General features: G+C 42.5%; 1 protein-coding gene across 1 annotated transcript in view; it reads left to right on the top strand.

Annotated features, from left to right (window-relative positions):
- Nucleotides 1-14,113, top strand: part of spns2 (SPNS lysolipid transporter 2, sphingosine-1-phosphate) — a 66,943-nt gene that overhangs the window by 47,045 nt on the left and 5,785 nt on the right. Inside the window, exons 9-12 of the mRNA XM_062433808.1 lie at nt 4,426-4,491; nt 5,054-5,152; nt 8,522-8,685; nt 11,837-11,883. Of these exons, the coding sequence (XP_062289792.1) occupies nt 4,426-4,491; nt 5,054-5,152; nt 8,522-8,685; nt 11,837-11,879 (372 nt within the window). The 3' untranslated portion in view covers nt 11,880-11,883. The remainder of the gene's footprint in view (nt 1-4,425; nt 4,492-5,053; nt 5,153-8,521; nt 8,686-11,836; nt 11,884-14,113) is intronic.

Below are 14,113 nucleotides of genomic sequence, written 5' to 3'. Positions count from 1 at the left end.
TGTTAATTATGGATTAGCCTTAGGGTCTGAGAATTAAATGGGAAAGTCTGACAATCAATCTAGTAAGTGAAAGCTCTTCAGGGTGGCGTTAATGCTTAAATCTGGAATAAAGGAGTTAGAGAACACCTTGCCTGAGGGTTGTGCAATCAGACCAAAATCTAATGTCCTAATATAGGCAATTTTATATCCAGATACATATCACAATATAGCACATTTTCTGTAAATTCAATACGCTATCCCATACATGACAGCATAGCGCAGTAGAGCATAGGGTCTCAAACTCTCAGCACGTGGGCCAGTCACAGCCCCCCCCTCGCCCCCCAACACACACACACAATTTCGTACAGCCTGTCACTTGATATCAAATTATAGCGAAATACAGCCCACAAGTTCTCTCATGCAAATGAGTCATTGTGAACACCGAGTGAAACCAAGTGGAAAGAAAAAAACATTTGGCATCCTCATAACATTATCTTTCAATGTTCAGTCAAGATGTCTCTTTCAAAAGCCAAAAGAAAAGTTGATGAAGACCACAGACGGTTTCAGGAGAAGTGAGAGATGTATTATTTTAATTTAAGTTGAATGGAAATGCCCCCTACCCTCAACTGCAAAGAGAAAACTGCTAAAGGAATATAACCTCAAGTGCCATTATTCAGCTCAACATATTGAGCAGTATGTGAAGTACCAGGGAGATGTAAGGAAGAAAAAAGCTATACAGCTAAGGAAGCAAGCAAGGAAGATTGTGGCAGCTGAAATAAATTATGTGGTGAGTGAGATGATTGACCAAAGCGGGAAAGTCCATGTTATAAAAAACTGCATGCTCCACATTGCAAATATTATCTGTCCAGAAAAGAGGAGTCAAATCAGCAGCATCAGTCTATCAGCCAACACAGTGGCAGAGCGGATTACTGAGTTATCAAGTGACATTTATTATCAGTTATGTGACAAAGCCAAAAGTTTCAGTGCGTATTCTATGGCTCGTAGTCACCAAGTTGCATGTAGGAATAACCACAGAGGGCACAACATCAATGACAGGCAGGAGAAACGAACTGGTACTGTTTCAAGGAAAATTGAAGAAGTAAGGTGTAGATTCCGCGATCGCTCTGGACTGCATTATTCATCAGCATGCACTTTGCAGCAAGTGCTTGAAGTTTGACAAAGTGACGTCTGTCATCATAAAATGCATCAGTTACATAAGATCCAGGGCCTAACAGCACCGCCAGTTGCGTGCCTTTTTTGGAGGAAATTGGCTCAGCATAATGTGATGTTCTGTACTTCAGAGGTACATTGGCTCTGTGGGGAAAATGTCCCGAGGAGGTTTTTTGAGTTGAGAACAGAAGTAAAGACGTTGATGGAAGAGCAGGATGGCTCGTTCTCAGCATGATGATCACAAATGGCTGAAGGACCTAGTTTTTCTAGTTGACATCACACAGAAGTTGAACACGCTCCATTTGAAGTTGCAGGGTCCGGGCCAGCTTGTTACTGCAGCTTTTGAAAATGTCAAAGAATTCACCACAAAACCCAAAGTTATGGAAAACCCAGCTCTCTGAGAAAAAACTCTTCTATTTCCCAGCATGTAGGTCTTTTGTGGAGGAGGGCACAACATTCAGTGGTGAGAAATATGTTGATCCCATTGAGAAACTATAGCAGGAATTTGACCAGCGGTTTGCAGACTTCATGACACACAGTGCTACTTTCCAAAGTTTTGCAGACAACTTCTCCTTCGATGTGCAAAATATCCCCCCAGTGTGCTGCAAATGGAGCTCATTGACTTAGAGTGCAATTCTGAGCTCAAAGCCAAGTTCAGAAAGGCAACTGGAAAAGCAGACACGCTTGGACAATTTCTGAGAGAATTACCCCATCCTTCCTGGAGCTTTCCAAAAATGTTCAAGCTGACCACCCATCTTTTGTGAAAAACTATTCTCCACCATGAACTTCAATAAATCAAAATACAGTGATGTCTTAGTGATGTCTATCTTAAAGCCACACTGAGGGTTTGTGAGCTCAGCTGATTGAGAAGAAGTGCTGCCAAGTGTCTGGCAGCAAACAGTAGGCAAAAAAACCCAACTGACTGTAAAAAGTTGAGTTGAATTGAAGTGGAACCCTCTTGACAAAACTGGACGCTCAGTAGCCCACATGTAATTTGAGTTCGCAGTAGAGACTATATTTATTTATGTAATTTCCCTTTAATTTATGTGCACTCATTTCATTTCAGCTCAGTGTGAGAGTCTCTACTGCGTTTTGCTGTCATTTACGGTCGCGCTTCTCTCTTCTACGCTACAGCGGAGCAGAGGAGAGACGCTGAACTAGGCGAAATACTCGAGCTGACAAAAAATACTCTTGTTATGCAAGTCCAATAGAAGCTTTGCGAGTAAAAAGCCAATCAGACTTCATTTTCAGAGTGTCAGGGTAGTATGTGGCTGTCGCTCCTCGTAATGAACAGCCTGAATTGAAGGTTGGATTGAGATGACCTCAGGAACTGCTGCAAGTTGCTGATGTTAATTCCTCATCTAGCCAAAAGTTAAGAGTCTCAGGCCAATAAGCAGAGACCTTGTGAGTCTAATTGCCCTGTAAAGCAGGAAGGGTGCAACTTAACAATCACTGCCCAAAAACAATACAGTTGGACTTAGAGAGCGTGCAAATCTCACTCTTATCAGAGCCGAAGGAATAGGAACTGACCCTCAACAAGTTGGCTATTAGTAATGCTGAAAAGCGGGAAAAGATAGGAAATATTTCCCATGCGTGTAAGCAAACATAACAAACAGGCTTCCATATCCTAAATATGTGACCTTGGCCGACCTCGGCAAAATCTGGCCTCTGACTTCATGGCATTTTGCTACTGGATCAGATTGTTAGTGTGTTTAGTTTACACTCAACACGCAAGAGTGTATTTATAAAATGTATGAAGGTGCGATAACACACTAAAACCAGAAAAGAATACTCAAGAAGCATATTAATAACTATGAATGACTAAGTGATGAATAATTACTTGTCTAAGTGGTGATGTTTATCAACTTCCATCAATTCAAAGTCACATATTTATCAGATGTTTGACAAGGCAAACGTCTGCCTGGCCATGAATTCGGTGAGACAATGAGGTGCGGAAGTATCCACATAAATTACATGATTACACATCTGTCCAACTCGATTTTACACTAAATGCTGCGTGACAGAAAGAGCTTTGTATGATACCCTCAAGTTACTTCTGGTTTATATCTTTATATAGGTCAAAAAGGGTAAAGATTCAAGGATTTGACCTGAGATCAGCTCCCAAGAATTAAGTTTTTTGCTGTGTGAAAACATACAAAAACAATCATCTTTAAACAGAAACCGGCTGAAATTTCAACTTCACTTATTCTTACGCAAGCCGGTGTTCTCAGGACGGCTCCACCGTACAATATTAAATCATCTTACAGTACAGCAGCAGTTGTAAGTGACCAGCTCAGGTTTCACGGCGAGGCACCGACAGATGTGTCATATTATAAGGCGTAATGTGGTTGTAACGGTCGGCTCTGCTGTCGAGGCCGATTGACCCCTCGCAGCTGTTGTCTCGTCAACGCTCGGCTAATCTGGAGAAAGAAAGGCTTTCTCTGGTCTAAGAGGCAACACGTCGGTCACAGTGTCTGGTTCGCAGCTCTGGCAACAGACGTGTCTACATTTCCGCTGTCGAGCTGCCTCTGTAGCTCTCTGTAGCTGTTGTGTAGGTCTGGCAAAAGTGGCAGAAGGGTTATTCCCCAGCAGGAAACACACATCAACCGGTCGTATTAAAACTGCGCCAGACTTAAAACCAGCTAATACAGATACACGAGATTCCGCTGCAACCAAATCCCACTGGGTCTGTTTTTAAGAAGGCGGCCAAATAGCAACACCAGCTGCAGTACAAGGAGAGGATATAGTATACAGTATACAGTATACAGTACCAGCCTGTGCGCATATACAGTAGCCCACATGCACTGTACATTTAAAATCCTTTATGTCAACTCCACCATGTTATTTAAAGTTTACATTTTCAGCTCCCACACCCATCCAGAAGTAGGACATAAATTCAGATCTTGCAGCTGGATCTAAACTTAGGAAGTGTTAAAATGTTTCCAGATTTAATTTATGGCCCTGTCAAGAATAAACAATCCTTATCATCCCGTGCTGTTTTTCAGCTCGTCGGCTAAATACTCGGCTCAGGGAGACCAAAATGAAGGCCCTGCACATCCACATATAATTGGGCCACGGCATAATAACATGTTTTTAAACCGCAGCAACCAAAGCACTTTTTATTCAGCAGCAGATTCCCACACACGGTAGCAAGATCTGCAACACAAACCTCCTCTTTTGGCTTTGTGTCTCGTTACCAAGTTTTTTTGCGCAGCCGGAATTGGCCGATGTTGATTAGCACCACTGACTGTAACGATTTCTCCCTCTTTATTTTAGGTTTGCATCTTCATAGGAGAGACGCTGCTGTTCTTGAACTGGGCCATAACAGCGGACATTTTAATGGTAAGAACTGAAAACCTATACTTATCCACCGGGTCAGTGGAAATTCCAGCAACACACTATATACCAAATGTTCCCATTAGACGCCGCATCTTATTTTGAGCTGTGAAAAGTTTGAGTGGGCTCGGGCTTTGTAGGCTACGGCTCGGGTGGAGCTGATAATTACTGCTTCTGCCGAAATTGATTCATACTCCGCTCATGGAAACAAACAGAGAGGAGCCCTTTCTCTGAAGGAATTTCAATGTTTTGGCCTCAGAAAATGAAAACAGTGAGCCTAAAGAATTTAGACTTCCTGTAAGGTGGGTGTACCGACCACTTCCTTAATTTGTAATTAGCCTGGAGACTGTGGTGAGTATGTCAAGACAGAGACAGGCCATTACTGACATTTTTAACCGTTACTGACAGCTCTGTCCGGGGTTACCTGACCTAATGAGGTGGGCTCTGGGTGCATAATTGAAAACTCTTGGGCTTGTTTTAACACGACTGAGTGAATTTTTCTACCTTTGTCTGTTCAACACCTTACATGATCTCATGCATTTTTCACCCTCTCTCCATCTCTGTGCAGTTTGTGGTTATTCCCACCCGGAGAGCAACGGCGGTGGCATTTCAGAGCTTCACCTCTCACCTCCTGGGTGACGCGGGAAGTCCGTACCTGATAGGCCTGGTAAGACTCTCTCAGAAGCACTTCTGTCACAGTGTGAATATCTTTAAGGCTTACCCCTTGGTTTTGAATGCCCCAGCTCGAAACATACAGACGGTCTGTAAACGCTCCCCATTCATACACACGACGCATTCAGATACCGGTTCAGCCCTCGCTTTAAGTGGGCCAGTGCAAAGTGAGGTACAAGAGGAGCTTTTAGCACACGTCTCAGGAGGGCCGCCGAACAGAGTTGTGATTTCACCGCTGCTCTTCAGCCTGTCAGGGCGTTTTCGAGTAAATTTCATGGTTCCCAGGAGGGGCCGGGGTTAGCGTATTTGATTGGTCAGGAGATGAGAGGGTGATTCTTACTAGGACGGTAGGCCTCTCAAGGTCAGTCAATCCCCCAACCCTCTAAACTGCGCACGCACGCACACACACACACACACTTGCACGCAAATAATAGCGTTCAGGAGCGCAAAATACAAGTGCTGCTTGTTATTCAATGGAGTGTAAAACAGGATCCACCTCAGACTGTCAACCAGCATTCCTCTCATTCCAAATACAGAATGAACATTTCTGATGGTAAATAGGAAATTCATGGAGGTACTCATTCTGTATGCTTTATTTGAGCACACAGGAAGCAAGGAAAAGTGCATAGTGGACACAGAAACGCTGAAGTAAAATCGAGGTCATACTACATATCTCAATCTGATTTTTATATCATCTACTTGGGTGCCAGTAAATTACTGAGAGACAATAGACCGCCTTAGTTTTACGTGTTTACATTGTGTTTTATAGTCGAGTCTCTGGCTCACAGCTTAGGTCATGCTAACAAAAGCAGTGGAAGTCTTTGATTAGAGAATCAAACTGATCCTCAAGATCCTCTGCCGGGGGCCTGACAAGCTGGCAACAGACGCAGCTGTCAAGCTGAATTGAAAGGGTCCTGTTTTTTGTTATTTCCTTGAATAGAAATGTTAAACTAGTGTCAAAGCCTGGTAAGTTTGCTCCAAGTACTGACAAGCTCTACAAAAGATTCCACAAAACTGGCATTAAGAAAAATGCTTAGAGACTGATGCTGTATTGTTTGTGCAGATCAAATAAAACCCAGTGTCCTATATCTTACAAACTTCCTACTGACACATTTAGATATACAACACTTTGAAATACTGTGAGACTGTCTGGACCACTTTAATTGTACTGATGTCAATATGTCCGTTTGAGTTTTAGTTAGTAATTTATTTTTAGTTAGTGATTTATCAAGCAGGACTGTTACTTTGACAAAAACACAATTTGTGTTTGTGTCACAATAGAGAGAGTGGAGCAGGTGGACTCAAATGTAAACTGGCGAGATTTGACAAGAACAGACATAAACAGACGAAAACTGACGAAAACTGATGGAGACTGACATGAACAAAGACAAAGGAGCCAACAAGAACTGAACAAAACAAAGACTTAAATACAAACCAAGCTAATCAAACAACAGGGAAGAGGTGGCACAACACAAGGGCAGGCTGTGTGCTGATTGGCTAGTGAAGACCCAAGGAGCAGGGCAGGGCTAACGAGGGAAATGCAGTGCATGTGTGAAGAAGAGCACGTGAGAAAAACACGGACCAAACTGAAAATCAAAACCCAGGAAACACATTTACAAAACCCAAATATATAAATAAGCAAAACCAAATGACTGAACACACACTGGAAACCAAGAGAGCACAAAGAGTCCAAAAATATGAGACCATGACAATTTGATGACATCATCTTGGACTATTTAAAACCTTTTAGTGGCCATTTCTTGTCATTTTCTGGTCTTTGACTTAACAATAAAATTACTAAATAAATAAAATGACTTGACAGATTAATTGATAATTAAAATAACTGTTGGTTGGAGACCTGATTCAACATTACAGGACTGGAAAATGAATTCCACAAGCCCCTAATGTCAGAATACTGCAGCCTACATACAGTACACACACACTGCAAACCAGAATAACCCAGATGTGATCCTACAGACAGCCACTCACTCTGCTCTCCAGCCTCCGGGGCACGGCTCTCCTCTGAGTGACAAACTGAATGTCTGGGGGGGTTTCTCACTCCTGCACAAACCCCCGATCCATGAGGCCCAGAATGCTCTCGGTGCGTCATCGCTCAGCGCCTCAGTTCCTGATCTGAAGTTTAGCATGCAAGTGCGATGGACTTTTCGTGACGCACGCTGAGCGCAGGCAGATATACAGTCACCCGTGCAGACTGGCACGAGTCCCATGAATGAGCAAAAGGAGGAGAATTTCAAGAAAAATAGACTGGTGGTTATTGCTAAGCAACCACAAGTGATCCTTTTTGGTTCACAATTGGGTTTTGACATGTGCACCAAACAGGCCTGCAGCTGATGCACTCAACTCTACAAACACATGCGGTCTTCCCAGTATACACCACCGTTGTATTTTAGAAAACCAGGAACAATCTCTCAGCAATCTCCCAAGAAAACGCCTTCTAGCTCGATAATTAGACATGCAGCAGTTCATTGTGTATTTCCAGTTAAGCTGCACGGTGCAAGTTGCAGGCAATTTATTGTAGCGGAGCACATATACGTGACGAACTAAAGGCCGCAGTGGCCACAGTACATCGTATTGTACGCATATTGTATTTTATTTACTCTTTCTTTAATGAGCCCACACTCCGTGGATGCAAGTACACACTCGCCTCGCACATATGAACACTTGCACGCTCCCGCTGACATCCTCCTGTCAGCAGTTCTCCGGCTTTCCCCGTCGAGAATCTCATTCTGCTGACACCAACATATAATCGATGTGCTTCAGCCAGGGTGACCTATGGCCGCTCAGACTCCTACTCACACATACTCGAGAAGCCCCACACCCCCATCCCACCCCTCTTGTTTCTGCCGCACATACCTCCACACAACTCCACTAATCTGCTAAAAGCAACCATCAGCAGCCTCCCCTCCGTCACGATTGTCAGTACGGTGATCTATGTGTGCTTGAGAGCTGCCGTATGAGTGATACTCGGCGGTAGATGTGGTCATTCGCTCCCACCGACCGTCCTCCAGCTGTTGTTTTCCTATGTGCTGCGCATGACAAGCCGAACGCTGCATGCTTCGAGCCTTCGACAACAGTGTGAGCATATACTTTGATATCCTGCAAGGCTTAAAACAAAAAACGGGGTGTCTTACATCACGCTGGGTGTCAGTTTGATGTGTTTCTATGATAAAACATGCAAAACTCACTCTGGTAAAGTGCTCAGAGTGAGTGTATAACCAGCATAAAGTCATGTAGTGTGATGGAGGATGGAGGGATATTTTTAAGAGCTTTTGGTGAATGATTAGTTTGAACAAAATCTCTTTTCTAATGTGTCTGTTTTTTGTCTGTGTGTGCCTGGGTGCAGATCTCGGACGGCCTTCAGCAGAGCTACGCGACATCGGCGATGTGGCAGTTCCTCAGTCTGGGTTACGCCCTCATGCTGTGCCCCTTCATCATCGTCCTGGGGGGCATGTTTTTCCTGGTAACCGCTCTGTTTTTCCTGGATGACAGAGAGAAGGCCGACAAACAGTAAGTGACTTAGACGTTGTTTGAATAACTCATTATTTCATTCATTATTGAGTAATTCCTTTGTAAATATTTCATACGTGGTTGAGATGTGCTCCACTGACTTTCTTAGTAAGAGCTCCAAACAAATTCCCAAAATAACACCTGAGTGCAAGAGGAAGTGGTGATATTGTGGGTTTTAATGCCACACACATGTCAGGGGCTCTATCGGGTCAACGCTATAGTCTTTTACCCCGTGCTTGGGTTACACTTGTGTCAGGGACAAGCTGGCGAGCAATGCCAACAATGGTGCCAACCCTGCAAGACTCAGAAAGCCCCCAGAGCTAATAGAAAGTCCCAGTCAGCTAAAAGTACTCCAGAGCTGACACAAGCTGTTCTAGCCATCAATTTGTTAAAGTGTGCCTACTTACACTTCTACCAGCTACCGCCCCCTTCTTACTCATACATTCATATTTTCCTCTTTCTAACACCAAAATGCGAACCCCCAAGGGCACAGTAGCCGGTCATGGCCTTAAAAGGCTAAAATAAATACACTCATAGTCTTTCAAGAGGGTGAGACATGACTTCTTGTTTCTTTTCTGCTTATTTTTTCCTACTTTTTTATCACATTGACTTACTCCCCTGGTGCCAACGCTCTCAGAAATGACTTCCTTCCTGTCGAAGATGAAGGACGTTTTTAGACAGGATGGCAGTCTGATGTCTGACGTCTGTCTGCAAGTCGCTTTGTCTTCGCCCAGCGGAGTCGGTCGCTCGTCTTTCCCACGCCGAAGCTCCTCATAAAGGGAGATGAGAGAGATTTGAGTGTAGCGTAAGCAGAGAGAGCATATTTGTAATCGTGTAAAAAAACTTGCAGAAATGCCATCAATGTAGTTTTTGTGGAAATTTTGTTGAAAGCGCCAACTTTAAGATTTACTGCTTCTTATAATCCCAGGGTCCAGCTACCATCCAGGCCGTTAATATTTCCTCTGTGTAATGTTAATATACAGTTTTAAAGGGGTCTTTCCAAAGGCAGCAGTTCATGGCTGCCATTAGAAAGTCGGGCTGTGGCTTTTGTTGGGTCGCATCCAGGGAAAAAAAAAAGAAGAAAAAAAAAGGGAAGAAATGCAGAACAATGACTTTTGAAAAACGTCACACTTGCCTTCGTGCCAGTAATAAATGCGAGTTTGTGGTTTTTGAAATGTGGATGAAGCTATCTGACCACATTATTGCACAGTGAGGGCAGATGGCACACGTTCACTCAAACTATATCTAACCACAACCACTTGACTTTCACACAACATGCTGTAGGGCAAGACTAATGGAGCGGCAGATGGAGTCAAAAAGTCAAAGTCTCTGATGTGAACCAGACACACTTGAAAACACTGGAAGGTCATAATTGTATGTCATTTTCCACAAATACAATCCTTCACATCTTTATGGAGATAAGTAAAATCTATGTGGATGTTGGCTTTTGAATAATCATGTTTTAGAGTTTATACAACTATATTCCAAAGCTACACTTTCAAATCCATTTTCTTTTTCAGTAAGTCAGACTTCATGAAGTTTTTATGAGTTCTAATGACACAGCTTCATTAATTGTTAATATGTCATTTACAAATGTTTTATGAATCAATTATATGCCAGTAATTAGAAAAACTTTTGGCTTGCCAGATTGTGGAAAATCCAGCTGGCTTATATGAAGTCATTAACAGTTACTGATAAAGAGTCAAGACATTCTAATAAGCAGTAATTAATGCTAATAAGTTATTAATGAGAGATTGAGGGAAATGGTCCAAGTCTGCAACTTTGTACATTAAATTTAGAAGTTAACAGCTGCCTTTGAGCCCAGATGTGCGCAGCCGTTTTCCAGGAGGTCAGAGGTCAAACAGTATATTCGAGGATTCTTCCTCATAAATGAAACAGTTCAATTGAGACAAATCAAGTGTCATGCTAGAGGAAGATTAACACCAGCCACAACCTGGCAACCCAAGTGACCTATTATGAAAACGGATAGCTAGATACTTTAGATAAGAAAGTGGTACAAAACACTTTTCTTGAATGACATTTAAGTAGCAAGTGAACAAATGCACATATGATATTTGATATGGGGGCACTGAAAATACACTTTGATCCTCATTTAACATCAATTCCATCATCCTCCTTATACTCAGTTAGTTTCCATCAGTTTCTGCCAAGGAACTCTGAACAGTTGTCCCCGTTCACATCCACCTGTGCTTGTCTGTGTAGGGTTAATCATACACCAACGTTATGGATTACATGCAGGTATATAAGCACAGCAAACACAATGTTGCATACCTACCTTGCATTGTATACTAAAGGCCTCTACAGTACATATTTGTACAAAACATCACAATGAAGAAAAAGACTAACTTAAACAGCAGCAGCTCTTATGTAACCGGCTGCGAACAGCACCTCGGGGACCAAGAAAGATGACAACATACACAACTTTGTACAACTGGGGTTGTTCCATAACTGTGATATTTATAGATTCCATTCACGCTATAAAGCCCCCAATTTATAAATTCCCCCTGACTTTACAGAGCGCTTTGCAGTTGTTGTTTTTTTCCTCCTTTCAGTTCTCAGATACTCTGCACTATTTATAAAAAGGCGCGGAGCCGAACAAGTTACTCACTGGAGCGCGCCTGTCTATTTCCAGCCTTAAAGACTGCTTTATTATTTCTAGGTTGTTAGCTTTTTTTGGCTGCAGGGTTTCCATTAATAGCTCGAGATCAGTGTATGCTCCCCTCACACACACACACACACACACACACACACACACACACACACACACACACACACACATGCATTCACCCAGTCCACATTTACACTTACTGATGTGTGAGAACGGAGCTGTCTCATCTGCCATGCCACTGCACCTTCACAGCACAGATCTACTTGGGGAGGAGGGGAGGGGGGGGGGGGGGGGGGGTCAATACAGGCTGAGCACTGCAGCCTGGAGGGATCACAGACACAGATTGCATGGTTACATAGGTTGCATAGTTAGCATGTGATGAGTGATGCTGGGAAAAAAAAGATGATGAGATAAGAGGCGTTTTTACAAAATATTAAATGATGCATGTGGTTTCAGATGATCTGTCTAAAAGGTTTTCTGCATTCTTAATTCCTAAAACTATATTTGTTCCTCTCTCCTCAGGTTAAACCAGCTGTCACGATCACCCTCCGCGGTCAAGGTATGACCAGGTAAATTACCTTTTCTACTGAAGAAGCTTTTTCTACTTCATTGCTCTTTACATCAGCACTTCTACAAGCACTTTAGGTGGTTGATAATAGGGACTGCCCTGCAACATTAACATTTATAGCCCTCTCTTCTCATTATGTAAAGCTCCTTTCATTAGGGGACGCAGAGATCTAAAAACAAGAATTTTCCAGACTTAAAAGGCACTTTGACCTGAGTCAATCCAGAGCTTAATGACAATGTTAACTAGAGGTGATACACACATGATTGATCTATGATCCATTTCCCGTCCCATTGTACTTAGGGAGTGGCAAGGCATTCTTGGAGTGGTTATTTGACCAACTATCTGGCATCTTATCGAGACCCGAGCTACCTTACCTCCTTCCTGCCTTTATCAGACTCACACACATGGTGCAAAACCTCTCTAATTATTAACTTTGGGGGGGAAAAAGAAACAATAATTGGCAGCATACCAGCCAACTCTGCACAGTAGGACAATGGGGGGCTACTGTAGTTGCCAGTAAAGAATAACAAGATTAAACTCTGACTCACTGATTAGAAGGACAAGGAATCTGTTGTGAAGTATTTGTAAAAGGTTATCATGTTTAGCCAAAAGGTCAAGGCTTTACCCTTCACTATTCATTTCTTTGTAACCTTGTCTGGAATTATTTGCCCTCTAAACATTTGTCAAAATACACTTTATGTACACAAAGTTGAAAAAAAAAAAAACAGTAGGTCATGAATATGTGTGTGTGAAAAAAGGAAAAGGGTCGGACAAAGATGCAAAGCCGCATTTCTTGGTTTGCACCGGGCGGATATGTCTACAAAAAAGGCTGGATCATAAGCTCGCCGACAAGTAATGTTTCATGATAAAAATTGCACCAACTTGTAGAAACTAGGAAATGGAGGTGTGTAGGATTTGTTCCAGGATAGTCAGGAGGAGTAGGAGTTCAGCTCAGGAAGCAGAGTGATCATCTGCCAAAATTGCAACCACTTGTAGTATTTGAGGGCAGCAGTCGAATCGGGGGGAAATTTGTATGAAGGTGCCAATTCATGCAGGCGAGGAGGAGGGATGACCATATCGGGTTTGTGCATGTTGATCCCATTCATACTTCTGAATAATATTGTTGAATATCTTCTCAAACAGAGCTTTTTAGATGTATTTTTACCTCTCGGGTGACCATTAGGTTTATCATTTATCTATCTATCGGTTTCCTTGTTTGTGCATTCAACATCGCTTTGACACCTGACATTTGTGCATTAGCTGATGAAAAATATGGCACTTAAGGTTCACCTATATTGCCTTATTGTATTCCAATTGCATGATGTAGACACTTAAAAATAACAAGCACTAACAGCTACTTTGTAAATAAGAATTCTGGACATATATTACCAAAGACAAACAATAAGCTAATGTTATGAAAGGCATTGTAAATGTGGTTGTTTTCCCTATGTATATATATGAGCAACAAGATGCTTACTGTGATGGCTTTACCATCACATGCAACTGTCATAACTTCTCAAGTAGATTAGCATTTTGCGCTAATGACCGGTCTTAAAGGCAGGAAATGAATCTAAAAACACTGTTATGCTTGGGAAAATATTCCGCAGCAATATAAAGGGTGCACAATTATGGGATAATGATCCACAATATGCAAATACAGCGGTATAGCCCTTTACTGTAAGCACCGCGGCGTCATTACCATTAGCAGGGTGAGATTAGCGTCAACCGCAAATGACAGGTGACATGAAAGGCTCCCACAAGGCTGCCACTCGTATCAGGTTTCGGTGGTAGTTTGTGCTCTCAGCCAGAGGGTTTCATCACTTCTTTGTCACACAGAGCTAAAGCATCTAAAGCTTTTTCTCTGCTGTCAAAAAGGGGCTAATTATAGAGAACAGTGATTATAACTATGTGAGGTCAGAGTTGAATGTGCATGTGAACTGATCACTCCTCCTCTGAAGTGAAACCAATGACAGTGATTGATTTTCAACAGATTTATTTTGGAGGATAATCCAATCATTGACAGGCAGTATTTCCTCCCTTGGGGTCTGAAGTAATAGATCAATACAGTTCACAGTTCACCCTTCATACTCCCCTCAGCACCTATCGCTGATCCTTGAGGTGAGAAACATATACAGAGAGAGACATTCCCTCTGCCGGGTTTAAGAATAATATTTAAATTACAGAAAAAGTGTTTGGCCGTGACAAGGAGTGGAAGTGAAGGAGAGGAATTT

Source organism: Scomber scombrus, chromosome 14 (genome assembly GCF_963691925.1).
Source record: "Scomber scombrus chromosome 14, fScoSco1.1, whole genome shotgun sequence".
NCBI classification, from domain to species: Eukaryota; Metazoa; Chordata; class Actinopteri; order Scombriformes; family Scombridae; genus Scomber; species Scomber scombrus.
This window is presented reverse-complemented; position numbering and strand designations above follow the sequence as displayed.